Here is a 27,437-nt window from a genome sequence, read left to right on the forward strand (position 1 = left end):
AATATACGAATATTTACCTCTCAACCATTTCGAGACTCCTCGTCATGTCCGTGATCTCATTCGGGACTCCGAACAACATTCGGTCACCAAATCATATAACTCATATAATACAAAATTGTCATTGAATGTTAAGCGTGCCGACCCTACGGGTTTGAGAACTATGTAGACATGACCGAGACACCTCTCCAGTCAATAACCAACAGCAGAACCTGGATGCTCATATTGGTTCCTAGATATTCTATGAAGATCTTTATCGGTCGTACCGTAATGACAACATACGTTATTCCTTGTCATCGGTATGTTACTGATTCGATCGTCGGTATCTCCATACCTAGTTCAATCTCGTTACTAGCAAGTCTCTTTACTCGTTCCGTAATGCATCATCCCATAACTAACTCATTAGTCACATTGCTTGCAAGGCTTATTATGATGTGCATTACCGAGAGGGCCCAGAGATACCTCTCCGATACTCGGAGTGACAAATCCTAATCTCGATCTATGCCAACCCAACAAACACCTTCGGAGATACCTGTAGAGCATCTTTATAATCACCCAGTTATGTTGTGACGTTTGATAGCACACAAGGTATTCCTCCGGTATCCGGGAGTTGCATAATCTCATAGTCAAAGGAATATGTATATGACATGAAGAAAGCTATAGCAATAAAATTGAACGATCAACATGCTAAGCTAACGGATGGGTCTTGTCCATCACATCATTCTCCTAATGATGTGATCCTGTTTATCAAATGACAACACATGTCTATGGTTAGGAAACTTAACCATCTTTGATTAACGAGCTAGTCTAGTAGAGGCTTACTAGGGACACTATGTTTTGTCTATGTATTCACACATGTATCAAGTTTCCGGTTAATACAATTCTAGCATGAATAATAAACATTTATCATAATGTAAGGAAATATAAAATAACAACTTTATTATTGCCTCTAGGGCATATTTCCTTCAATCCACCGGGGTAGAAAAATGACCTGACGGTGTTGTGAAATGCTGAGGCGGGGTCTGGCCCCTGCGAGTCGGCTCTGGCTGATGAAGCCGAGTAGCCGCCCTATTCCTGGGTGCCTCCACGGTTGATGGGGGTACAACCGGTGCTCCTGGAGTGCTTGGTCCTGCCCCTGGTGTGTTGAACAAATTCATAGGTTCGTAACTTAAAGGCAAACGGGTCTGGTGCCTCCTTCGAAAGACTGCATTGGAGGTGTTTTGATCCAGACCTAAACGCCAAGCCTCGGCCTTCATCCACTTCGATTCAGCATTAACCTGAGCTTGCAGCGTGACCATCTGGGTGTTTTCAACGTTGATATCCTCCTGGACCTTGGTCATCTGCTCCCTAAGCTTTGTGATTTTTGCGTTACGCTCCGCTTGATTTTCCGCCGTGACCTCATCCCCATTAAGGTTGCCAAAGCATCCATCAACTCGGGTAAAACTTGAGCGGGAGGCCTGGCTTAGCCGGACCCTAAGGGGCCAGTTGCTGCTATTGCTCCGGCCGTCATGTTGTTGAGAGCTGACACCATGCGTGCCATGAAGATGGCGGCTCGCAGGGGCCCGGAATACTGTCACCATCGGAACGGCCCCCAAGCCCGCCGTTTTGAAGTTCGTAGATTGACTCCGTCTCTTTGGTCGAGGACTCATCACCTGAGTAGATGAGAGTCTCTCCTCCAGATGTAGATTTTTTCGCAAGTTCCACACCTTGCGTGAAGCCCATGAAGACGTGTTTCCTCCCGGCTTGGACCCGAGCGGGTTGCGCGCACCGAGCCGGCTCAACGAGGTCGATACAGATGTCCGGCTCAGGCTTAGATCCGCCGATCTCACCGATGAAGACATGGGTTCCACCGAAGGGGACCCAGTACCCGTACTCAATTGAGTCGGCCTCGGGGCCCCAGCCAGCATCGTCGATGTAGAGCTTGCCACGACGACTCTTAGTCATCCTACCAACGGCGTATCCCTCGATCCCTGGGAAAGAGCCCTTCAATAACTCGGAACCACCGTGCACTGGCCCCATTGTGGGCGCGAACTATCGTGGTTTTGTCATGGCAGATGTCCTAGTGTGAGGACTTAGTCGTGAGGCCATCGCAACTAGGTGATTAGCTTGTTGGGGTTGAGCGGGACGAGAGACACGAGTTTACCTAGGTTCGGCCCCTCACGGTGGAGGTAAAAGCCTACTCCCGCTTTTCTGCTTATTGCTTGAGTACCGATTACAAGGGAGCGGATTCGCTTGAACTAACCATCGATTGATTGTAACTTGCCCTATTCTGTGCCCGGGACTCGCCTTTATATACAGGTCGAGGCCTTCGGCTTAGAAGAGTCTGGGTCGGGTCACGATCCGTGACTGAGCCTAACTCTAAGTCGCCTTGCCTTTTATGACAAGACACCATATGGCGGCATACACCTCTGGGCCGCCTGCCACCTCCTGACTTCAGGCCCTAAGCCGACCCATCTTGTGAGGCGCCCTTCTAGTCCTACGTCTTGATCGTCCTGGCTCATCCGAGGCCTAACTCCAAGAGTCGCCAATGACTTGAAGGGTTATATCCCCAACAATAGGTATTTCCCTCAGTTATAAAACCAAGGTTATCAATCCAGTAGAAGAACCAAACAACACTATGTAAACGGTACCTGCACACAAAGAACAAATACTTGCAACCCGACGCATAAGAGGGGTGCCAATCCCTCCACGGTAAAAGATAAATTGTTTTGTATAAGATTTGATAATTGGATCTAGCAAAAACACAAAATAAAATAAGTAAAGAAAAAGTGCAGCAAGATATTTTTGGTTTTTTGGAAATATAGATCTGAAAAAATATGATAAAAGATAGACCCGAGGGCCGTAGATTTCACTAGTGGCTTCTCTAGAGAAAATAGCATACAGTGGGTAAACAAATTACTGTTGGGTAATTGATAGAAGATCAAATAATTATAATGATATCCAAGGCAATGATCATGAATATAGCCATGACATCCAAGATTAGTAGACCGAAACGATTCTGCATCTACTATTATTACTCCACAAATCGATCGCTATTCAGCATGCATCTAGTGTATTAAGTTCATGGAGAAATGGAGTAATGCAATAAGAATGATGACATGATGTAGACAAGATCTATTCATGTAGGAATAGACCCCATCTTTTTATCCTTAATAGCAAGGATACATCGTGCCTCACCACCCCTTCTGTCACTGGGTGAGGACACCGTAAGATCAAACCCATCACAAAGCACCTCTTCTCATTGCAAGAAATATCGATCTAGTCGGCCTAACTAAACCAAAGATTCGAAGAAGAAATACGAGGCTATAAATAATCATGCATATAAGAGATCAAAGAAAACTCAAATAATATTCATGGATATAGATTTGATCATAAACTTGAACTTCATCGGATCCCAACAAACACACCGCAAAAAGTCATTACATCAAATAGATCTCTCAGAACAACGAGGAGAACATTGTATTGAGAATCAAAAAGAGAGAAGAATCCATCTACCTACTGCGTACGGACCCGTAGGTCTATGATGAACTACTCACACATCGAAGGAGCACCAATGAGGATGATAAACCCCTCCGTGATCGTGTTCCCCTCCGGCGAGTGCCGGAATAGGGCTCTAGATTGGATCTCGTGGTTCTGGAACTTGCGGTGGCTGGAATTGTATTTCGTCGACTCCCCTAGGGTTTCTGAAATATTTGGATATTTATAGAGCAGAGAGACGGTGGAGAAGACCCCCGTGGGCCCCACAACCCACCGGGGCACGCCTGGGTATCTCGTGGGCCCCACGGGCCTCCCCTCTGGTGCTTCCTTGGCTCTCAAGCTATCTTCTGGTTTAAAAAATCTCCAAAAAGTTTTGTGGCATTTGGACTTCGTTTGGTGCTGATATTATGTGAAGTAAAAAAACAAGCAAAAAACAGCAACTGACACTCGGCACTACTTCAATATGTTAGTCCCAGAAAATAATACAAAGTTATTATAAAATGATTGTAAAACATCCAAGAATGATAATATAACAGCATAAAACAATAAAAAATTATAAATACGTTGGAGACGTATCATGTTTCCCTCTGAAGCAAAAGATGATTGGAGGAGAAAAATGCGTCTTTGGCGCATAAATCAGGTAATAGCGCCCGTATGCCGCCTTCATTGGCTTTCGCCGATGTACTGACCACCCAAACATGGAACAAATAAAAACTTGTTGGGCTCCCAATCTATGTAGGGCAACAAAAACCTACTCATTTTGAGCCCCATTTCTATTCCTAGACATTATTGATATCCTTTCTTAAATTCACGAAAAAGAAACAATCCAAAACAAATAAAAATATTATTTTGTAAGGAATTTGACCCTTTTTTTTGCAAATTTGAGAAAGTAAAAACAAATCCACCTGTCAAACAGACATCCTAGAAATATCCTGTTTAGACTCATCTAATTTTTAACTACTCCATGTGATGCAATTTTTTTGTCAATTAATTTGGATCAGAGGTAGTAGTTTATTTATATAGAGGTATCTTTTGCTAGCAGAAGGCAAAAAGTAGGTAAATAAGTTTCTAAATGTGTGGTCATGGAGGGGATCTTATTTTAGAGCCAAAGGGAAAATATCCAGCCGTCACAAGAAAAGTCGCACACGATCAGATCAAGTCATGATCACTTGTTAACCAAAAGCCAACACATCTAGGTCACCGCGTGCAAGAACAGATCCCATAAGTCGAAAAGCAAAGGAAGAAGCGCCCATTCCTTTTTGGGAAGGTTCTCACAGCAGAGCAGAGGAATCACCAATCCAGGGGAAGGAGGAGGAGGAGGAGATGGAGGAGAGGGGGAAGGTGGTGTGCATGGCGAAGCTGGCCGAGCAGGCGGAGAGATACGATGGTATGGCGGAGAGATCCCTCGCTTGGTTTGTTTGCGCTTGCTCCCTGGCCCTGCTTGTGTGCACTGTGTTTGTTCTCGGTGCTTTGCATTTCGGGTCGATCGCTGACAAATTCTTGGGGGAATAGAGGGGGGAAGTTGGGGGTTCTTGGTTCCTGTGCCCGCTGGAACCTTTGCCCTGCGATTTCCTGTTCGATCTGCTTAGTTTCTCGAGCAGTAGCCTGCAGACCATGTCGGCCATTTTTTTTCATTTCTGCTGTCCATGTGCAAAATGATCAGTTGATCGCAAACGTTGTGTGGTGATTATTATTCCGTGCTGATTTTGTTTTTGGTGATTTTAGGGCTGTCTTGCTGCCCCAGTTTGATAGTAATCTTTTTTCATGATTATTTTGGGCCCAATCTTGGCAAATTTGAGTGCTTGGTGGTTGTGGGGTCTGATTCTATACTTTGAGGGGCCCTGACCATGAGTTGCTTCCTGCTGTTTCATGATGTTCCACTGAGAAAAAGAAGGATCTTCGGATCATCGAAGATGCATTCTGTTCTCTATATGGTACTGCTAATAGCCTAACTACACATGATCTATTGAACTTCCCTAGTGTGGAAGAAGTGGAACTGTGTATTCCATGTTTGTAATAGCGTAATGCTTAAACCTTTTAAGTAATAAAGCGTCCCTTTTTGAAAAAAAATGTTTGTAATAGTGTAAAAGGTTGTGTTTTTTCTTTTATGGTTGGACTGGATTGATCTTGATGCTGAAGTATATTGATTTTTTTTTGGCAATTTGGTCACCATTAAATGCTTATGTCTTCTAACTTCCCAGTTCTACATGCAAAGTAGTACTATGTCACTATCACATTGTGTTGTGCAGGGACCTCTTTACTTTCCCCTTCCAGTTCATTTTGTTGACAACTTGACATAGCATCTAAAACTGGGTCTTGGCATGAGATATAGGAAACCTCCCTAATTGATTGACCTAATTTATGTGATGAAATCATGAGCATTGTTCTAGCATTAGGGCATGTACAGTGGTTGATAAGACAGTGTTATCTTAAGCCTTGCATGTAGTTTAGATATGACAATAAAAGGATGTCTACAATGGGTTATCTCTTAGCCATATCTTTAATAACTAGCAGTTCCTAAAAATATGATGAGTCATATTGTGCTAAGAGATCACCTCTTAAATAAAAGAAGACAAGCCTTTTCTTATGACTTCTCTCTCCTCCACCTCAGCTTTTATCCTAGCTGGCATTCCTAAGATAGCACCATTCTACATGCCCTTATTGGCTTCCACATTCCCTGATTTATCGCAGTTGGTGGTAGACAACATCATGTTCCCCCTTTGCTTGCAACTCTTGTTAACATGTGACTCCTTGCTCTTAGAAACTAGTTTTTTTTTTTCTTTCGGTAAGGGGATAGCCCCGGCCGTTGCATCGGTTGATGCTCCCAGAAACTAGTTAGTGGGTGCTATGCATTCTTCTGGTTTGGATATGTCTCGTTTTGGGAGAACTTTCTTGTCCACCTTTTCTATACACAACTTTTGAAGTAATTCATACAACCAGTTGGGCTGGAAAAGAATTGCTTTTGAATTCTGTTTGTTCCTCCAAAATCTAACAGATAACTTTCATAACTCTTGAGTTTCCATGAAGTTAGTATTAACTCTTAATTCATGGTTGTTCCTGCAGATATGGTGAATTTTATGAAGAAGCTTGCTAGGATGGATGTGGATATGAGCGCTGAAGAGAGGCATTTATTTTCAGTTGGTTTTAAGAATACAATTGGTGCAAGGAGGGCATCATGGAGAATCCTTTCTTCACTTGAGCAAAAGGTGGCAGTGGGTGAGCAGGCTGGCCAGATGATAAGTGTCTACAGAACGAAAGTTGAGGATGAACTAAGGATGGTTTGCAATGAAATATTGTCAATCATCGCTATTCATTGCCTTCCCTTGGCTAATGCGGGTGAAAACGTTGTGTTCTTTCATAAAATGTATGTGCAGGTTCATAAATTCAGCTCTTCTTTTGACCAATCGTCTATTGCTGCTCTATGTTGGTCTATTTTCCGGTCATTACATTCAGAGTTCACATGATACTTATATATCCATGTTTTCCTTATCCAGTTTGTACATGCCTAACTTTAAAATTCCAATTATTGACAGGAAAGGTGACTACTACCGTTACCTGGCTGAATTTAGCACTGGGGCTGAAAAGAAGTCTGCGGCTGATCAATCACTCATGGCCTATCAGGTGTGAAACCTTTCAACACGTGCACATGTTCTAACTTACTTCTTGTTCTAAGGCTCGCATTCCACCTCTGACAATCTTCTAGCGAATGTTGCTGCAGCATGCCATGGTTGTCGCCTCCACTGAGCTTTCACCTGCTCATCCAATCAGGCTTGGCCTTGCGCTCAATTTCTCAGTGTTCTTTTATGAGATAATGAACTTTCATCAGAGGTCATTCACCCTTAAATGACTCCTTTCGCCCTTTGTTCTGATGTTTTGTAGTTTAAAATAGATACCCTAATTCGTCATGCTTCTCTTTTTAAAATAAATATATAAAATGGGCAGACCTACCAGGAGGCTACTAAGTTCAGATGAACCCATCACATCTTGTAGCCACTTCATTTAGTAGGTTATATGTTTGCTGTAATCTTTTCCAAATATAGAGAATCACGATTCCTCAGAATCTTTATTTTTTGAAAATGGAACCTTTATTACCCCTGGTCTCTGCATCTGAAGATCCATATAGCCAACCTTATTAACTATATGGATACTTATAATTTACATAGTTAAATCCCATAAATGCAATGTTAAATAGTTAAATTCATTGACAGTTTGACCCCATTATCGAAAGTTTTCTGGGTCTCCCCTTGGTTTAGAAGATACGGAGATGAATGTTCATTATTCGTGATTCTGCATGTTGGTACCATGGCAGCTTGCTTGTCATCCCAGCATGCTAGTTTGCACAGGTTGTTAGGAGCTAGGGTTCTGCCCGGTCTTGGCCGGAGGCTGTAGGGGAAGGAGGGAGAGGGGCGAGGGCTCGAGCGCGGCAGCTGGCGGCGAGGCGCCGTCCTTGCGCGTGGGGCGGCGGCGGAGACAGGAGACGGCTAGGGTTTTAGGGTTCCGGCTCCTCTGGGAGCTGGGCAACAGAAATAGTCTTATTGCTTAATTCTCAAAATAGTCTTACAAGTCATATATATAACCACGATATGAAATAAAACTAAGATAACTTGAGGGCTAAGTTTGCCCAGTGGGCCTCCTGCGGCCATAGACCTGGCCGGTCATAACATCTCTCCCCGCCTGCGCAAACAGCTCGTCCTCGAGCTGAAAGTCGGGGTAGTGCTGTCGGAACTCCTCGCGCTGCTCCCAAGTAGAGTCCTCCTCTGGTAGTCCAGTCCACTGAATCAACACGTACCAGGAGCCTCGCGCGTGGGTCCAAGGACTGCGTAGAGCGATGAAGTAGACGCAGCCAGACCCAATCACCCACCGCGAACTCCGCCTCGCGATGGTGGCCATCATAGTAATGTTTGGCCAACTGCTGGGCCTGTAGGAGCCGTTGCCGGACTTCCGCGAGCATCTCATCACGGCTCCTCAGAAGAGCCCCGGCTGCCTCGGTCCGTGCCAAGGCCGGATCAACCGGAAGGATCGGCGGGAGTGGCCGGCCATACACCACCTCAAAGGGCGTAGCACGGAGGGTGGAGTGATAAGAGGTGTTGTAGCAGTACTCCGCCCACGAGAGCCAGTCCACCCATGCGCGAGGTCGATCACCTGTAACACAACGCAAATACATGGCAATCACCTTGTTAACGATCTCAGACTGGCCGTCCGTCTGAGGGTGGAAGGCGGTGCTCAGGCGTAGCTTCACGCCCGCCAGCCGGAAAAGGTCGCGCCACACGTGTCCCGTGAACACGGGGTCCCGATCACTAACGATCGAAGAAGGGAACCCGTGGAGACGGACAATGCCATCGAAGAAGGCCCGCGCGATAGACGCCGCTGAATAGGGATGGCCAAGTGCGATGAAGTGAGCATACTTGGAGAAGCGGTCGACCACCGTGAGAATGACGGACTTGCCGCCCACCTTGGGAAGGCCCTCGATGAAGTCCATGGAGATGTCCGCCCAAACCTGAGATGGGACCTCCAAGGGCTGAAGCATGCCAGCCGGCCGTAGAGTCTCCGTTTTGTTGCGCTGGCACGTCACACAAGACCGTACCCAGTCACGGACCAGGGCACGATCACCGGGAATGTAGAAGTCTGCGCGGAGACGATGGAGTGTCTTCTGCACCCCCTCATGGCCCGCCGAGTGGGCGAGGCGCAGCACCTACTGGCAAAGATCGTTGTGCGCCGGAACGAAGACCCTGCGCCCATGGAGGAGCAGGCCATCGGCGAGGCGCCACGGCTCCTCCAGCTCTCCCGCCGCCAGCTGCTGCTGCAGGAGGAGGGAGTCGGTCGCGGCAGCGGTCGCCCGTCGGATGTCGGCGTAGAGGGCGAAGGAGGGCCCGGTGATGATGCAGAAGGCCGCCCCCTCCGCCGCACCGTCGTCCACATCGGCGTCACGCCGAGACAGGGCGTCGGCGACGGTGTTAAGGCGACCCGATCGGTACTCGACGGTGAAGTCAAAGCCAAAGAGTTTACTGATCCACTGGTGCTGGGGTACCGTCGAGAGCCTCTGATCCAGCATGAACTTGAGGCTGTAATGGTCCGTGCGGATCTGGAAGGAACGACCCCAAAGATAGGGCCGCCAATGGCGTACTGCCTGCACCAACCCAATGAGCTCACGCTCATACGCCGCCAGCTTAAGATGGCGTGCGACAAAGGGGCGGCTGAAGAAAGCGAGGGGTCCATCGCCTTGATGAAGGACCGCACCAGAGGCGTCGCAGTCGACAGTGAATGGGAGGTCGAAATCCGGCATCTGCAGGACAGGTCCCGTCGTGAGGGCCCCCTTGAGGGCCTCGAATGCTGTAGTGGCCTCCTCATCCCAAGAGAAGGCGTCGCGACGGAGAAGACGCGTGAGCGGGGCCGCGATTAGGCCAAATTCCCGGATGAACTTCCGGTAGTACCCTGCGAGGCTAAGGAACCCGCGAAGAGCCCGCGGAGACTGCGGAATCGGCCAGGCGGCGATGGCCGCCACCTTGTAGGCGTCCATGGCCACTCCCTCGGCCGAGATGACGTGGCCGAGGTAAGCGACAGAAGGTGTCCCGAACGAGCACTTCGAGCGCTTAAGATGAAGATGATGCGCCCGAAGCTCGTTGAAGACGATAGCCACATGCTGGAGGTGCTCTGCCCACGAGGCACTGTAGATAAGAATGTCATGAAAGAAAACGATCACAAACCGACGCAAGTAGGGTCGTAGGACATCATTCATCAAGGCCTGAAAGGTCGCCGGGGCGTTGGAGAGGCCAAAGGGCATCACCAAGAACTCAAAGTGGCCATGGTGAGTCCGAAACGCCGTCTTGGCGATGTCATCCGGGTGCATGCGCACCTGATGATACCCGGACCGGAGATCCAGCTTGGTGAAGAAGCGCGCCCCGTGCAACTCGTCGAGAAGCTCATCGACAACCGGAATAGGAAACTTGTCCTTCAATGTGAGAGCATTAAGGCCGCGGTAGTCGATGCAGAAATGCCACGTGCCATCTGACTTTCGAACAAGGAGGACCGGCGCTGTGAATGGTGACGTGGAGATGCGGATGATGCCGGCGGCAAGCATGAGTGCACACTGCCGCTCCAACTCGTCCTTCTGCAGCTGTGGATACCGGTAAGGCCGTACGGCCACAGGGGCCGATCCCGGAAGGAGGTGAATACGGTGGTCGTAGATCCGGGCCGGTGGCAGGCCCTGTGGCTCCTCAAAGAGATCCCGGTGCTGCTGCAGGAGGTCGTCCAAGAGCGGATGCTCGGCCTCGGCGGCCGTCACGGCCATCTGAAGAGGGGGTGCGGGTGCGCCCCCCCCCCCAATGCCGTCCCACCGAATGCGACGACCCAAACGCCAGAAGGTCATCGTCAGCGCGTCGAAGTCCCAGAGAATGGGACCCAACGTGCGCAAGAAGTCGACGCCGAGGATGAAGTCGAAGCAACCCAAATCGATGTCGGCGCAGGTGATGGTGAAGTGCTCGTCGCTGATAATGATGGGCATGTCGCGAGCGAGCCCGTGGCAGCGTAGACGGTCGCCATTAGCGACAGTGACCCGCAACTGCTCCCCTCCGGCCGGCTGTAGTGCAAGGCGCCGCATGGTGGCCTCCGGCAGGAAATTATGCGTGGAACCTGTGTCCAGGAGGGCCACCAGGCGCTCGCCATGGATCCTGATCGGTAAGAGCATCGTTCGTTCATCATGGATGCCGGCCAGCGCGTGAAGTGACACCACGAGGGCGGCAGCCGGGGCAGGTGCGGGTGCCGCTGCGGGCTCCGCAAGGGCTGGGGCGCCGAGGTCAACCTCCGGGGTGTCATCCTCGGTCTCGTCTGTCGTCTCCAAGTAGAAGAGGCGCGGGCAGACATGGCCCGGCGCATAGGGCGCATTGCAATTGAAGCACAGGCCCAAGCGCCGGCGTTCCAGCTGCTCCGCCTGAGTAAGGCGCCTGAACGGCCGCGTCGGTGCCGGGGTGGCTGCCGGGGCGGCGGTAGAGGACGCCGGTGCTGTCGGAGGCGGCCGGGGGGCTGGCGGCCCCCACGTGGCGCGGATGGCCGCGTCAAAGCCTGGGCACGCTGCTCGAACGCCCGAGCATAGTACATGGCTGTCTGAAGGTCTTGTGGCCCCTTCATCTCGACGTCCACGCGGATGTGGTCGGGAAGGCCGCCGACGAAGAGCTCCGCCCGCTGTAAGGTCGTCACACCAGGCGCGTGGCATGCTAGTGCCTGGAAGCGGTCGGCGAAATCCTGCACCGTGGAGGTGAAAGGCAGGCGGCCCAACTCAGCCAAGTGGCTCCCGCGTACCGGTGGTCCGAACCGAAGAAGACATAGCTCGCGGAAGTGATCCCACGGTGGCATGCCGCCCTTGTCCTGCTCGAGGGCGTAGTACCATGTCTGGGCGGCCCCGCGGAGATGGTAGGAAGCCAGCCAAGTGCGCTCCGACGCGGGCGTGCGTTGTCCACGGAAGAACTGGTCACACTGGTTGAGCCAGTTAAGCGGGTCGTCCGAACCGTCGTACGTGGCGAAGTCGATCTTTGCGAACCGGGGCGGCTGCTGGTGTGGCGTGCCCTGGCCCACTGCCTCGGCGGTACGGAGGGCTGATGACGGAGCTCGGTCCAGGGTGGAAGGGCCGGCGTAGTTCCCTGTGGCGCCCGACGCCTCGGGCTGCAACTGGAACCCTGACGGTGGCCGGGCCTCCGTGGAAGCCGACGGCGGCCCGTGGAGCCAGCCGGGAAGTGGCGACGGTGATGAAGGGAAACGAACCTCCTAGATCGGAAGGCCGCTCGGCGAGGACCGGCCCAGGCTAGGGTTGGGCGGGGGCGGTGGTGGAACCTGCACCGTTGCCGCCGGGAGGGACGGCGCGGTGGGGGACGGCGCGGGCGGCGGGGCCCAGGTCGGCCACTGCGGTCCCTGGGTGGTGGCGGGCGGCGCGGTTGGCGCCGCGAACGGCGTCGGCCACTGCGGCCAAGGCGGCGTCGAAGCTGCCGGTGGGGGAAGCGCCGGGTAGCCGCCGGTACTGAGGACCACGGCAGCGCCTGCTGGCCCGCGGGCGCGGCCGGATGAAGCGGTGGAGGCGGCCCGTACGGGCTCGCCAAGTAGAGGCGGATGCCCTGGATCGCGACGACCAGGTCGTTGAGCACGCCGGCCATGGCCTCCGGTGTGAACTACGGCGGCGCTGGCTGGGGGTTTGCGGCTGGCCCTGGCCCGGCGTGGTGCCGGGTGCGGGGGAGATCGGCGCCGATAGGGAGGCCGTGGCGCCCGGCAACGCAGCGGCGATGTTGGTGGCAGCGGCGGTGGGGGAGGCGTTGGGCAGCGGCGGCTGCGGTGGTGGCGGGTTTGGAGGCGGTGAAGGCATGGTTGAAACCCGGGTACCTGATACCAAGGTGTTAGGAGCTAGGGTTCTGCCCGGTCTTGGTCGGAGGCTGTAGGGGAAGGAGGGAGAGGGGCGAGGGCTCGAGCGCGGCGGCCGGCGGCGAGGCGCCGTCCTTGCGCGTGGGGTGGCGGCGGAGACACGAGGCGGCTAGGGTTTTAGGGTTCCGGCTCTTCTGGGAGCCGGGCAATAGAAATAGTCTTATTGCTTAATTCTCAAAAGTCTTACAAGTCATATATATAACCACGATATGAAATAAAACTAAGATAACTTGAGGGCTAAGTTTGCCCAGTGGGCCTCCTGCGGCCATGGACCTGGCCGGTCATAACACAGGTCTTCGAAAAAAATGGAAGTGGCAACCTTACTCTGAGTGTTTTTCATGTTCGTTTCTCTTTCCAGAGCTTGCCAAGTTGCAAAACAAGCATTTGATGAGGCTACTACTGAGATTAATTCTGCTGGTATGGACGGCAACAACGATAGCACACTAATGATGCAGCTTCTGAACGACAACCTAGCATTGTGGAAGTCAGAACTAACTGAAGGTAAAGCCATCAAAACTTTTTCGCAGGAATCTACTACTTTACCCCTTGCTTTTTTTTGAGGAATCACCGCGGGGTGGGGGGGGGGGGGGGGGATCCCCACCTGAATTATATTTCTCAAAGATTGGGCATGCCAATAAGAGTTTTACAGGGGTGCAGCGAGCCGCGAGGAGAGATAGATCAGCCAAGACCTAGCTGCTATCTTGTCTACCGGGCCTCGAAACCGGTTGCACCATAACTCAAAATCATTACAAATGTTGCGGGTAGTGGTCAAAACATCATGATGATTGTTCCTGAAAGCAGCACCATTCCTGGAGTGCCATATCTTCCACAGGATGGCGAGCAGCGACCTCCGGCCAGACAGCTGGGTCAAGTCCAGCCGGGGCGACAACGGACCAGAGGTCTTGGAACCTGGCAGTAGGGCTGATTTAAAGATGATCCCAGACTTGGCGCGCACAGGAGCATTCAATGAAGAGATGGGCAGTATCTTGAGAGGAGCACGGGCATCTGGCGCAGTTACCTTCTGTAATTATATGCTTGTGGAAGAGGTTAGCTCTAGTGTTTAGCCTTCCACGAAAAAGGAGCCAGCCGAAGAGTTTTAGCTTTGGGTGAGCTTGTGATCTCCAGATCAGGTCCGCGTGATCGTCTTCCACATCTTCCTGTATAAGCAACGCATAGGCAGCCTTCGAAGAAAAAGGGGCCCCATGGTTTAGAACCCGTTCGTCCAGGCCTTCAGAGAGCCGGAAGTCCTGCAACAGCACATTCAAGCTAACAAGCTCGATCGATGCAACGTTAGATAGCCGATTAGTTAGGTTCGCTTGTAAGCCGTACTACATGACATGAACAACTAGGATGTGTTGGTCAGATGAGTGGGAGTAGAGGCTTGGGAATTTTTGCGCTAAGGGTGTTGTCTGCAGCCAGGTATCGTGCCAGAAGAAGGTTTTGAGGCCATTGTTGGTAATAACAAAGGAGATGGAGCATAGGGTTTTGGCCTGAGTTTGTATAGCTCTAGTTAGTGTTAGAAGGGAATAGAAAAGATTGGTGGAATATGATGGATGTTGTATTGAGCCTCACGGGCGAGTATATATAGGAGTACAGACTGGAGGACAAGAAGCCTCTCCTAGAGATAAGGTAGGAGACGGATTACAAATCCTAGACTACCAAATACATGTAACTCAAATATAACTCTTAACATCCCCCCACAGTTGTAGCGGTAGCGTTGCGAACAACAGGAGCGTTGCAGACGGTCAGACTGGAGAGAATAGCAGCCGACAGGCTGACATCCCCCCGCACTCGCACCAGGAGCGTCGGGGATGGTGTTGCGTCGCGGACGCGTGGACTGTAGAGGAAGCTAATGAGTTGCTTAAGCAAGGTGATAGCCCTTTGTGTCGTTGTCGAGGTAGCCAAGAGCAAGGGTGGTATAGCCATGCGAGGTAGCCGTGGTTGATGTCGAGGTAGTCGCCGTGGAGCCGCGAGCGCAAGGAGGCGCCAAATTAGTCATGGGCTCAGTGGTGTTGAAGTAGTGGTGCGCCGGAAAGAAGATGATGTTGACAAGGCGTCCGCCGGTTTTGCCAAACCGGGGAACACGTCGTGGACGAAAGCACACGTCGATGTCATCACCGGGCATGCGTAGACGGGCGAAGTCGGTGTTGACAATGCGCCGCTCCAGGCTTGCCAGGCCTGGGAACACATCGGGACAGAAGTCACGCGTCGGTGTTGCCAGCACCAGGCATGCGTAGACGGGGACCTGCACAAGCTGTACGCCATGTCGAAGGAGTCGGAGGGGCCAACAGAGAAGGGCTCGACGACGGTGGTGGTGCCGATCGGCGCGGGGCCGATGTCGCTAACGGTGGCCGGAGTAGACGGAGTGGTCGGGGAAGATGATAGCGATGAGCTGGTGCTGGACGAAGACAAAGGGGTGTGGATGGGCGACGCGGCTCAGGTGAGCGAGCGGCAGCGGTGCCGAAGAAGAGCGGCACGGCGGCCGGGTTAGGAGTGCGGCGGCAATGCTTGAAGTAGGCGGGGAAGAACCCGACATCGTGACGAAGATCGGCGTGGACCGTGGCGTTCCCGTGCCGAGGGAGGCCGCTCGGCGCGTACCATGGGAAGTCGAAGCACGAGGACGGCGGAGTGGTCCGCGGGCCGTGGCACTACGAACCGAAGGGGTGACGCAGCGACAACAGGCGGTTTGGGGGAACGCCGGGAAGACCTCGGGGCGGCGGCTTGGACCGCGTGCCGTGGCGCTACGGCCCGAAGAGGCAGTGCGTGGGTCGGTGCATCCACGGGAACGGCGTCGGGCGGTGGCGGGGACCGCGTGCCGCGGCGTTATAGCCCGAAGGGGCGACGCAGCGGTGGCGCGTGAGACCGTCCAGTCGCGGCGACAACCACGGGACGGCGGCGCTGCGGCCTGACGAGGCGACACAGTGGCAACCTGTTGCTCGATCGATGGAGAGGCACGCTGTACTCAGGGTCAACCTTCACAGGACCCGTGGAGGTACGTGCAACCGACTGATCAGGTCAGTCGCGCGGCGTGGATGGAGCGGATCGCGGCTGGCGGGTGATCAATCCGATCGCACACGAGGTCAGGGGTGATGATGACGATGAAGCGGAGTGGTCGAGCAGACCAAGTCGTCGGCGACTGGCATGGAATGGCATGCAGACGAGCGCGTCCAGCGTCCGGCAGCTGGCGAGGGGGCCGGGGAGTCCAAGGCAGCTGGCGAGCCCGACGCAGCCGACGAGAGGGCCGACACAAGCGGCGAGGGGCTGGAGAGCCTAAGGTAGCCGGTAGGCTCGACGCAATAGACGAGGGGCTGGCCAGCCCGAGGCAGCGGAGACAGTGGTTGATGCAGGGATCATGTTCGGATCGGGGCGGCGACGGCTGGCGTAGAGCGAGATCGGGCAGACGAGTGGACAATTGCCGTGACAGGCCGCCGCGTCGCGCGAGGTCGCCGGGTCGAAGAAGAGGCTGGGTGGTCACGCCGGCGTCGAAGTAGAGGCGCGGGGTCGACGACGGTGGCGGGCGACGCAAACCAATCTTAGATCGGAAAACCAAAAAGTAAACGCCGATCAAAGCGACCGGCGAGAGAGAGAAATACCCGGATCAAAGGATCGGGAAAAAGACTCTCTAGGACACCGGTCAACACGACCGACAGACGAACCCTAGGTACGGGCGGTGCGGCCCCTGGCAGCGGTCTGCCTCCGCGGCCCCCGGCGGCGGTCATGGAGGCAGACCGCCCGGGGGGCGGCGCGTGGAGCGGAAGCGGTTGGTGGCAGCTAAGGTTTGGACCGGTTAGGCTGATACCTGTTAGAGTTATATTAGTGATGTCTTTTGGCGTTTTGCATTTTAGTCTTTTGGCATCCTCCTGTAGGCTTTTGGCATTCTCATGTATGTGCATATATGTTAGCTTTGGCCTCTTAATAATATAAGTTGCTTTCATAACATAGTATAAGAGCTTAGGTCAAATTTTTCCGCACGTGCGACTCGTGCTTGATCCTTCCGTCGCGTCGCTGTCATCTTCTTGCCCGGCGTCGCCGCTCCCTCAACTCCGCTGCTGTCGTTCTTTCTACCAGATCGCTGCTTTCTTCACTCCAGATCGTGACCGAAGGCCGCCACTCCACCTGCATCTTACACCGTCTTGCTCCTCCATCTGGTTCACCCCACCCAGGACTGCCGCCGTCAGCCCTTGCTCCTTACCTGGCCGTCCCTGAGGAGGTTCTCCACGGCCGCCCGCAGCCCATCTGGCGCTGCTCCTTCGGCCGCCCATGGCGCGCTCCTCCGACTGCTGCCCGACGCTTCAGCCCGTCGCCGCCGGCCGTCTGTTCAGCCCCGCCCTCTCCGTGCCGCTGTTGGCTCCCTGTGAGCGCTCGCATGTGTGCATGAAACTGCTGCTGTTTCAAGTCCAGATCGAGGCTTTGTTCGTCCGCACCTCTGGATCGTTTTGGTGTTCGTGGCCTTTTCGTCTGGATCTCTGGATTGATCTTTCACTGAGTTCCGTGGCTGCTGGTCAATTCCTGCCTGTGACTCCTATCGATCTGGTTGCCTTGGGCTGCAGTAGGTGGGCCGCCGTGATTGGCCTGTCTCGTCCGGCTTGCTTCTTTGCTGCTGCTTACTGTAAAAAAAAGTAAAATGCTTTCGTTCGGCATGCCTCTGCCTCACAGCTCGATGTTTTTGACGGTGTTTCGTATATTGATCCTATCTCGCACATGCGCCGTTCCTCGATGCTTGGTGCTTGCCCACTTGGAGGCGGTGATTGTCACTCTACTTCGACATCTGTTGCGACTTTTACCAGTGCTGCCGGCCGCTCTACGTCGACTCCTCTCGCGGCTTTCGCGCGCGGTGGTGACCGCTCTACATCGACTCCTCTCGCGGCTTTCGAGTGTGGCGGTGACCGCTCTACGTTGACTCCTCTCGCGGCTTCCGCGCGTGGCGGCAACCGCTCTACATCAACTCCTCCCGTGGCTTTCGCGCTTGGCGGTGACTTCTCTACGCCAACTTCTCTCACGGCTTCCGCGCGCTGCTTGAGATTCTTCACCGACAGGTTCTGTAGATTCCGTGATTGACTCTTCTGGCATTGAGAAATCACTTTCTACTCATTCAGGTACATCTCCATGGATTCTTGATACTGGAGCATTTTTTCATATGACTTTTGATTCTTCCACTTTGACCTCCATTCAACCTGTGGAGTCTCCTGTTCACGTTCTTACAGCTGATGGCACTCCCCTCCCAGTAGCTAGTCGAGGCACTCTTAGCACTTTTTCATTTCATGTTCCCTCTGTCGCTCATGTTCCTCGACTTACCATGCAGCTCATATCTGGTAGTCAGATTGTTGACTCTAGTTGTAGGGTCATTCTTGACTATGATTCATGTTCTGTTCAAGATTGTCGCACGGGCGCTTGGTGTTGGCCCTCGACGCTTTGATGGTCTTTGGGAGCTTGAGTGGCTTCGTCTTCCCTCTGCTGCCACCGCCGCCGGTCTCACAGACCCTGTTGCTGCATCTACCAGCTCTTTTCAGCAGTGGCTTCATCGTCTTGGCCATTTATGTGGTTCTCATCTCTCGTCTTTGGTTCATCGTGGTGTTCTAGGGTCCGTCTTCGGCAACGCTTCGTTGGATTGCCTGGGTTGTAGGCTTGGTAAGCAGATTCAGCTACCCTACCCTCACAGTGAGTCAGTGTCCGAGCGTCCTTTTGATCTTGTTCACTCTGATGTTTGGGGTTCGGCTCTCTTTACTTCGAAAGGGGGTCATCGCTACTATATTATCTTTATAGACGATTTTTCTCGGTACACTTGGATCTCTTTCATGTCTTCTTGTAGTGAAGTCTTTATCTATATACAAAAAATTTGCTGCCATGATTCATACCCAGTTTTCCACTCATATTCGTGTTCTTCGCGCAGATTCAGCTGGTGAGTATATCTCCCGTGCGTTGCGAGGATTCCTTGCTGAGCAGGGTACTCTTCCTCAGTTTTCTTGCCTCGGTGCCCATGCTCAGAATGGTGTGGCTGAGCGCAAGCATCATCACCTTCTTGAGACGGCGCGTGCGATGATGATTGCCGCCTCTCTTCCGCCTCACTTTTGGGTTGAGGCTGTTACCACTTCCACCTATCTCACCAACATTCAGCCTTCTACTGCTCTACAGGGTGGTATTCCTCTCGAGCGTCTTTTTGGTCATCCTCCTTATTATTCGGCGCTTCGTTTGTGTGGTTGTGTTTGCTATGTTTTGCTTGCCCCTCGTGAATGCACCAAACTGACCGCTTAGTCTGTTGAGTGTGTCTTTCTCGGATACGGTGATGAGCATAAGGGCTATCGGTGTTGGGATCTTGTCGGTCGTCGGATGCGTATCTCCCGGGATGTGACTTTTGATGAGTCTCGTCCCTTCTACCCGCGTCCATTCTCCTCTGCTTTTTCAGAGGACATCTCTTTTCTTACGTTTTCGGATACACCTCCCCTGTGCCCAGTATTCCTATTCCTCGTCCTGCTGTTGCACATCCGACGCCGTCCTTTCCTACGGATTCTTCTCCTCCCTCATCGCATGACTCTCCACCTTCATCACCAATACCTTCCCCTTCTCCACCTTCATCACCAATGCATTCCTCACTTGCCGTCCACGTGTTGTGGATAAATCCACTGACGTGCCATCTACTTCTGGTGCGTCCTCCTCATCACGGCCGACTTATGGTCTTCGAGCTCAGCCTTGCCCTCCCCCGAACCGCTATTCTCCTAGTCGACATGGTCTCTCGGCTGTACTTGAGCCTACCACTTATCGCGATGTTGTTGTTCATCCTGAATGGTAGTTTGCGATGGCAGAGGAGCTTGCTGCTCTTGAGCGCACCGGCACATGGGATCTTGTTTCTCTTCCTCCCAGTGTTCGTCCCATCATTTGTAAGTGGGTCTACAAGGTTAAGACTCGCTCCGATGGTTCTCTTGAGCGTTACAAAGCTCGTCTTGTAGCAGGAGCATGGTCGTGATTACGACGAGACATTTGCTCCTGTGGCCCATATGACCACTATCCGCACACTTCTCGCTGTGGCCTCTATTCGCCATTGGTCTGTTTCTTAGCTTGATGTTAAGAATGCCTTTCTTAATGGTGAGTTGCGTGAGGAGGTTTATATGCGGCCACCACCCGGGTATTCTGTTCCTGATGGCATGGTATGTCGTCTTCGTTCGCTCTCTTTATGGCCTTAAGCAAGCCCCTCGCGCCTGGTTTGAGCGTGTTATGATGAGAAGGGAATAGAGAAGATTGGTGGAATATGATGGATGTTGTATTGAGCCTCACAGGCGAGTATATATAGGAGTACAGACTTGGAGGGCAAGAAGCCTCTGCTAGAGATAAGGTAGGAGATGGATTACAAATCCTAGACTACCAAATACATGTAACTCCAATATATCTCTAACAGTTAGGAACAGTGGCGGCGCCACGGTAGGGGCGACTATGGTCGGCCGCCCCAGGTAGCCGAAATCCCGTATACGTAAAAATACGATTCGTTTGTACATAGGCTGATACATGTGTGCATTTACACTGCACTGCACGGTCACACCCTAGCCCAGTTGCAGCCCGTAGCTTCAATAGTTAGCCCGACACACCCCATTCCCCCGAACAGGTACTGGCAGCCCCGGGAAATCTCCACATCGAGCTAGCCAGCTAGCACCCAAGCACACCCAGTTGTGACGTTTATGTTAGATTTTGTGATTTTTGGTGGTTAGATTATCTACAGCCGGACTTGGTAAATTTGACCCCTCAAACGTCCGTATACGCGTCCGCAAACACTGACCGGGCACGCCTCATGCATATTTCCTTCTCCACGTATAACTTTCTCATATTCATCCCCTAAATCTATACAAAAGCATGCAGAATATATAGCTACGTACTACATTTTTTCTATTCAAATTTTGTTGGCGGCGATGACCGGAGCCGCCTGCGCCGGAGCCGGAGCTGCCAAAGTCGGAGCCTGGGCTGCCTGCCGCCCCCATCTGTTGCCGACGGTGACGCATGGCCTCCACAACCGACTCCGAGCAGATGGAGTTCAGGATGGCATGCTGCTTCAGCCACACGCTCACGTCCTCCTCCATCATCGACACCGCCTCCTTCCCCACATCCAGCGGCGGTGCCTCTTCCTCTTCCTCCACAGGCTCCTGCTCCTCCTCCACCGGCTCCTGCTCCTCCTCCACCGGCTCCTGCTCCTCCTCCACCGGCTCCTGCTCCTCCTTCTCTTCCTCCTCCCCCCGGCACCTCCTCCTCAACCTCCTCGAAATACTTCTCCGGTTCCAGAGGTAGCCTCGCTTCCCTATGGATCCGGACCTACTCAAGGAGGAAGAGACGGAGTTGGATCGTGTAGTAGCGGCGGCGTGGGGGCATGGCTAACAGGCTCGAGTGGCGGCGGTGGGAGGAAAGAGGCGGATGTGCTAGGGCTGGGGGCGCCGGCCGGCTTAAATAGGCGGCTACGGCCAATCAAAAAATGTATACCTCAAATGTTTCGCCCCGGCTAAGTTCAATTCCTGGATCCGCCACTGGTTAGGAAGGTGGGGCTGCGGCATGAGGCAATATGTGGCGAGCTATTTACGTCCAATTTTTTCGGTTTGCAAACGTTAGACCAAGCAATTAGGCATTGAGCGTCCGAACAAGACTCGTCAGCGGCCCAAAAGAAAGCTCTCCTGATCGCATCAATAACTTTTACCGTCTTTTTGGCAATTTGAAGACTGACATAAAGTATGTAGCAAGTGAGTCAAGGACTGAGGAGATGAGAACTAGGCGGGCCGGGCAAGAGAGCAATCTACTACACCAGCCAGGGAGTTGATTGAGACAATTGGTTATGATTGGCTGGAAGGCGGAGGCTGGCAGTTTATGTGGTGAAAGGGGCAACCCCAGATACTTGTGAGGAAAGCTTGAGATTGGGCATCCTAAGGTGGTGGCTATGACTGTAGTATTGGCGTCATCCAGGTTTATAGGAACAAATGTGCTTTTGGAGAGGCTTCTGTGAAGTCCTGTAGCTGCGGATAAGGCTTGTAGAATAGAAATGAGGGTGGTGGCGGCAGAGCAAGATGCATGTGCGAGTATAAGGGTGTTGTCTGCATACTTAGAACCACGGGTGGGAGGTCTTGGTAGATGGCGTGTCGTAGCGCAGAGCTGGTGGAGTTGAAGTCTTTTTGGATAAGCTGCTGCAGGATATCCGCCATGATAATAAAGAGATAGGGTGATAGCGGATCACCCTGCAAAGACCGTTATTGCAATTGATCCAATCGCCTTGAACACCATTTAAAAGGACAGATGTTTCCCTGAGCTCAGGATATCATCAATCCAGGAGCAGAAGCGATCGGGGAAACCACGATGTCGTAGGATTTTCAGGAGTGAGTGCTAGGAGACAAAATCGAAGGCTTTTCTGAAATTGAGTTTGAGGACCATGGTTTGCGCTTTTTGCTTGTGACAGGAGTTGATTAGATCAGCAGCATAGAGGAAGTTTTCAGCGATACAACGGCCGGAGATAAACCCAGTTTGGTTCCCGGCCACGAGCAGAGGGATGAGTGATTTTAGTCTGTTGGTGAGAAGTTTTGATATCCCTTTGATTGGGCAATTTTGCAGGGCAATTGGCCTAAACGCATCAGTTGTGCAGGCGGAGTCTGTTTTTGGTAGGAGCACCAAAACTGATCTGTTAAACCGCTCAGTTTTCGAATTGCAAAGCTCAAATTCCTTAAAGAAATTGGCCAGGGGAGTCTTGAAGAGGGTCCAGAACGATCTGTAAAAGAAACCATCCGGTCCAGGGATCACATTGGCATTCATGTGAAGGAAGGCTTGCTTGATCTCGTCATTAGAGAAAGGATCGGCCAGAAATCTAAGTTGAGGGACTGGAGTAGGGTAGAGCTCCATGAGATTGAAGTTGCAGGAGGTGGGCGCAGCAATCCCGAGCAGACTGTGGTAAAAATTCTTAAGGATTAGGGCCTTGTCATGGTGAGCATGGTATTCGTTTCCTTGGTCGCGCAGGACAGGGGTTTGATTACTGCGCAAGCATTGAGAAAGCGAGGAGTGTAAAAACTTGTTTTCATCCCCAAAGATGGCGCATCGAAGTTTTGCACATTGCTTGAGCATGTTCGAGTGGTCCCTAGTGGCTCGGAGCATGGTCTGTTTAATCACATTACGAAGGCAGAGTTCAGCAGGCGAGAGGTGCCACTATTCTTCTTTAAGATCAATGAGGTTAATGTGTTTACATCTAGTTTCTCGAACGTGGACCGGGGCGATGGATTTGGCCCATTGCTTGAGGTGGGAACGACACAGTTTGAGAACGCGGGCCAGATCCGCGGAGGCCGACGGAGGGGGTTGGGCTACTGGGCTGCATGCCTAGGCTACAATTTGACGACACGTAGGGTGGAAGGCCCAGTGTCGTTCAAACCGGAATCGGCGGGAGCGAGGGATGGAGGTGAAGATAGATACGATGAGGGGGGCATGGTCTGATGTGATGCGTGTGAGTGATGTGAGGTGAGTGTTAGGGAAGGCAGTGTTCCAAGCAATGTTAATGAAGGCTCTATCTAGTCATTCTAGTACAGGGTTCTCGCGGTTATTTGACCACGTAAAACGGCGATCTAGTAAGGGCAGCTCGATGAGGGCCAGGCTGTTGATTGCGTCGTTGAAAGCAGCTGCCTCTTGGGCATGAAAATTATTGTTGTTTTTCTCGTGAGGGTAGCGGATAAGGTTGAAGTCCCCCACAATGAGCCATGGCTCGGAGTTAGGGGGAGCAATTTGTGTAATTTCATCAAGGAAATCCAGCTTCAGGGATTGGATCATGGGAGCGTAAACATTTGCGACTGTGATCGCCGATGGATGGGCGAGGGATTCTAAAGAGACCGAGGAACAGTATGTCTGGTTGGCATGCGTGGAGATAGGGAGCGAGGAGGTCTTGGCCGCGGAGCAGACCACCAGCCGTGCCAGCGGCTAGTAAGGTGATGAACTTGTTGAGCGATCGTCGGTGGAAGGAGCAGATTTTTTGGTCATTGGGCGTAGCCGACTTGGTTTCTTGCAGAAGCAAAAGGTGAGGCTTAATTGCAGATAATTCAGATAGGACATCCTTACATTTGTCCATGTCACCTAGAACTGTAACATTCCAGGAACGCAATGACAGAGATGCATTACACATGGATAACTAGACACGACACCATTGGAAAGAAACTAAAATGCAGAGCCGAAATACAACGACCCACACGGCTATGGTAGAAGGGACACATGATCATCAGTTGGCATCACCAGCCACTGCAGAGGCCACGAGATCAATCTCCTCCCTAGAGGAGCCACAAAGATGGGCCAGGTAGGCAAGGGCCATTAGGGAGGTAGGGCCGTCGTCCTCGACAACAAGCTTGGCATCACGGAGAGCGGCGTCGTAGTCTTCGGCGTCCTGCAGCATGTCAAGGTGCTTGGCCTTGACCTTGGCGGCCTTGTCAGCCATTTGCTCCCTCTTGTAGGGCTCCAGATCGCCAAGGCGCGCGCTACGGCGCACCGCAACCGCATCCTTGACGCACTTCTTATAGGCTGGCCCCTTGTGAGCGACAACATGGACATGGGCGTCAGTGGCAGCCTCTCCCGCCAGCCCCGCTCTGGTAGCGGCGGTCGGGCGCGGATGGCGCACGGACGTGCACATGATAGCATCTAATGGGGGCGAACGGGTCGGAGGTGTTGACACAACAGGGCGTGGAGGGACCATAGTAGGCTGGCTGGGGTGGGGGTGGAGCTGGGGTGGCAAAGCGAAGAGGAGTGGGCGCAACTGCAGCTGGGACTGGCTGGCCTAGGGTGGCAGGTGGAATAGGTGGCAGTTGTGCAGGATCTGGCAGAGTCACCGTATCCTGCGATGAGGTGGGCGACGGCTGGGCAGGCCACCATGAAGGAAAATCACGCTTCATCTTTGAAGGAGACATTGAACGCTCGATGATCCCCACCAAATAGGCAGCAAAGAACGAGAGCCATCGAGTCACAGTCAAGAGGGTAAGGGAACTGAATGACCCGCCAGCGAGTGCGGCAACCATGCGAGCCAGCAACCATGAGAGGGGTGATAGGCGAGCGTAGGAAGAGCCATGCCGTGAGCTCAAATTCCAGCCCAAGGTCATCGCATACGTCGATGACCTCATTTAGGGGCATGCATCCGTAGTAAGGGTCGGGCAGGGGAGTCGACGAGGATGCCGGGGGCCGGAACGGGCATGCGCATGATAGAACCATGGTGAGGGAGCGGTGGCGCAACGTGGGGAATGTGAGCAGCAGAAATTCATATGGTGTCCATGTAGAGTCTCCGTAATGTTAGCTATCAAATGCCAGCTGCAATCATATGTACTTGGATGCTTTTTTTTGTAGAAAAGGAGGAGGACCCCCGGCCTCTGCATCTGTACGATGCATGCAGCCACTTTATTAATTATTCACACAAGACCTTACAAAGTTATACAAAAGTAAGACTAAAGCCACCGTCTGGCAACATCTGTCGCTACTCCTATCCAATTGATGAAGGGATGCTGATAGTCTGGGCCTAATACCAAACAGACCTCGCAGCCAAACCTAACATCTAAGACCTGAGGTCCCAACCAGGACGCCTGCCGGGTATGGGGCACCCACCAGTCCGGCGCATTCCTCAACCAGGACGCCTGCTGGGTATGAGGCCGCCGCTGCCGCCACCTGCCACCAATCCATCTTCAGTGCTGTATTGCTGCATCTACCTTGCTCGGTCTAGATGTCGTCGATGCCACCACGGTGCCAGACAAAGCCACCATCCTGCGCTCGTCCATCATCACCCGCCCACCGGCGAGACCCCGCTGCTCCATGCCGCTGAGACCCGCCGTTGTCGACATGCCAGATGCCACGCCGCTCCTCCGTCACGAACACCACCTGTTGCTACTGGTCCGATCCCTTCCGCCTGCAGTTCCTCTAACCGAGCACCCAAACGCCCCAGGCGGCGCCTCCAAGAAGGGTACGACACACGCAGTGTCGCCGCCGCCCGATCTAAGGAGATTTTGGGTTTTCACCCGGGCATGGGGTCGGGGTGGAGGGCAGGGATCTCGACGGCGCCTGCAAGGAGGAGAACGGTGACCCTGGTCGTCGCCATCGTCGGGATGAACGAGTCATCCGGAGTTTCCTCCAGTCCGATGTCACCTCCATCAGCCACCGCGAACGCACCGAGGCCGACGATCGCGATCGTAAGCCACCAAGTGCAGCGGGAGAGAGCATGCAGCGCGGAGATCCACCGACAACTCACCGCCCACGCGGTCAAGACGCCGTCCATCCACCCCCCGCGAACGTCGCCAGCTGAGGGCGCCGCATGCCTAACGGGGCTGCCGCCCCAGGTTCAGGTTCCTCCACGATGGCCGGAGTGGCGAGATCCGCCACGAGTGACGAGATCCGGCACCGCGCGGCCGACGCCATCGCCCAAGTCCGCCGTCGACCGATCCCGCCACCGCCGGGAGCCCGCACGCTGCCGGGAATCCCATCTGGGCGCCCGTGCACCGCCGCGAGCTCGCCGCCTCTGGGATTTGCCACACTGTCGGGAGGGCCGCACCCTGCGGATCAGGTCGCCCGCGCTGCCGCGGATGCGGGAGAGGGAGGAGAGACCCTCCGCCGCCACCGTCGCACACACGGGTTTTGCCCGGCGCCGACCATCGGCAGCGGCGGAGGGGGAGAAGGGCGCTGGAGGGTTACTAGGCGGCGGTGGCGGCTGAGCCCTCCCGACCCACCCGCGGGGGAGGTGATGCGAGAGGGAGAGGTTCGTTTTCAGGTACTTGAATGCTTGATATGGTGGAACCGTAACACCCAGGTGAATGTATGTGCATGTAAGCACTAACAGGAAAAATTCTCGATAAAAGACCTGAACAATGAACAGTAATCAAAACGTAATGGCAAAACATTGATGTGAAGTCGAACTATTACTTCTTTAGGTATGATGAAGGAGCCTATTGAGTATCTCGTTGATTTTGCCTTTGTTGACAACAGATTTTGTCATGGCAAAAACCGCTATTAAGATGGCCAAATGAAAAAGTGCTCAACACAAAAATTCTTCATATAGTTGAAACGAACAACTTTCGTTTTTGGGTCATCTTCATGCGAGGTCACATGCAGCCTCGGCAGCCAAAACAACACACTACAGCAGCAGGATCTGAAGCTGGCATGACTGTCCGGCCAAATTCGAGCCGGACTGTCTGGCCGTGCCATGATTAGATAGTGGATGGACAGTCCGAGCAATTGTTCGGGTAATTGCATGGAGAGATCAAAAGGTCCAAAATGTGGCCGGACAAGGGCCGGGTAGTCGAGGCACTGTCGGCCAAAATTTCGTGCTTTTTCAGATTTAGCAGTTAGAAAACAAGTCGAAACCTGAATAAAAAAACGTTCAACAGTAAAGTTGTTTGTCTCGTCGAAGCGGATAAATTTGATTTTGGGGTCATTTGCATACAAGGTCATATGCGAATTCTGGAGCCCGAAAATCATGCTATTGTATGCAGACCTTGAGATGGCCGGACGTCCGGCCAAATTTGGGCCGGACGCCTGTGGGTGATTCCGAGTCAAGTCAAATTTTGGCTCTTTGGACAGGAATTGGAGTCCTTTTCTTGTACGTT

General features: G+C 52.9%; 1 protein-coding gene across 7 annotated transcripts in view; it reads left to right on the forward strand.

Moving 5' to 3' along the window:
* The first annotated feature begins 4,542 nt into the window (after window positions 1–4,542).
* Window positions 4,543–27,437, forward strand: part of LOC125532201 (putative 14-3-3-like protein GF14-H) — a 40,676-nt gene continuing 17,781 nt past the window's right edge. For 2 of the 7 annotated variants that reach the window (XM_087518111.1, XM_087518112.1), the window contains exons 1-6: window positions 4,546–4,861; window positions 6,538–6,838; window positions 7,008–7,095; window positions 7,178–7,302; window positions 13,235–13,377; window positions 18,767–19,009. In XM_087518111.1, the coding sequence (XP_087374237.1) occupies window positions 4,798–4,861; window positions 6,538–6,838; window positions 7,008–7,095; window positions 7,178–7,302; window positions 13,235–13,377; window positions 18,767–19,009 (964 nt within the window). In that variant the 5' untranslated portion in view covers window positions 4,546–4,797. Of the gene's footprint in view, window positions 4,887–6,537; window positions 6,839–7,007; window positions 7,096–7,177; window positions 7,303–13,234; window positions 13,378–18,766; window positions 19,010–27,437 lie in introns of all 7 variants that reach the window. The other 5 variants (XM_087518115.1, XM_087518116.1, XM_087518114.1 and 2 more) reach the window with 4 other exon arrangements.

The sequence above is a fragment of the Triticum urartu genome, chromosome 4A (assembly GCF_056163025.1).
Source record: "Triticum urartu cultivar PI428250 chromosome 4A, HENAU_Tu73, whole genome shotgun sequence".
Taxonomy (NCBI): Eukaryota; Viridiplantae; Streptophyta; class Magnoliopsida; order Poales; family Poaceae; genus Triticum; species Triticum urartu.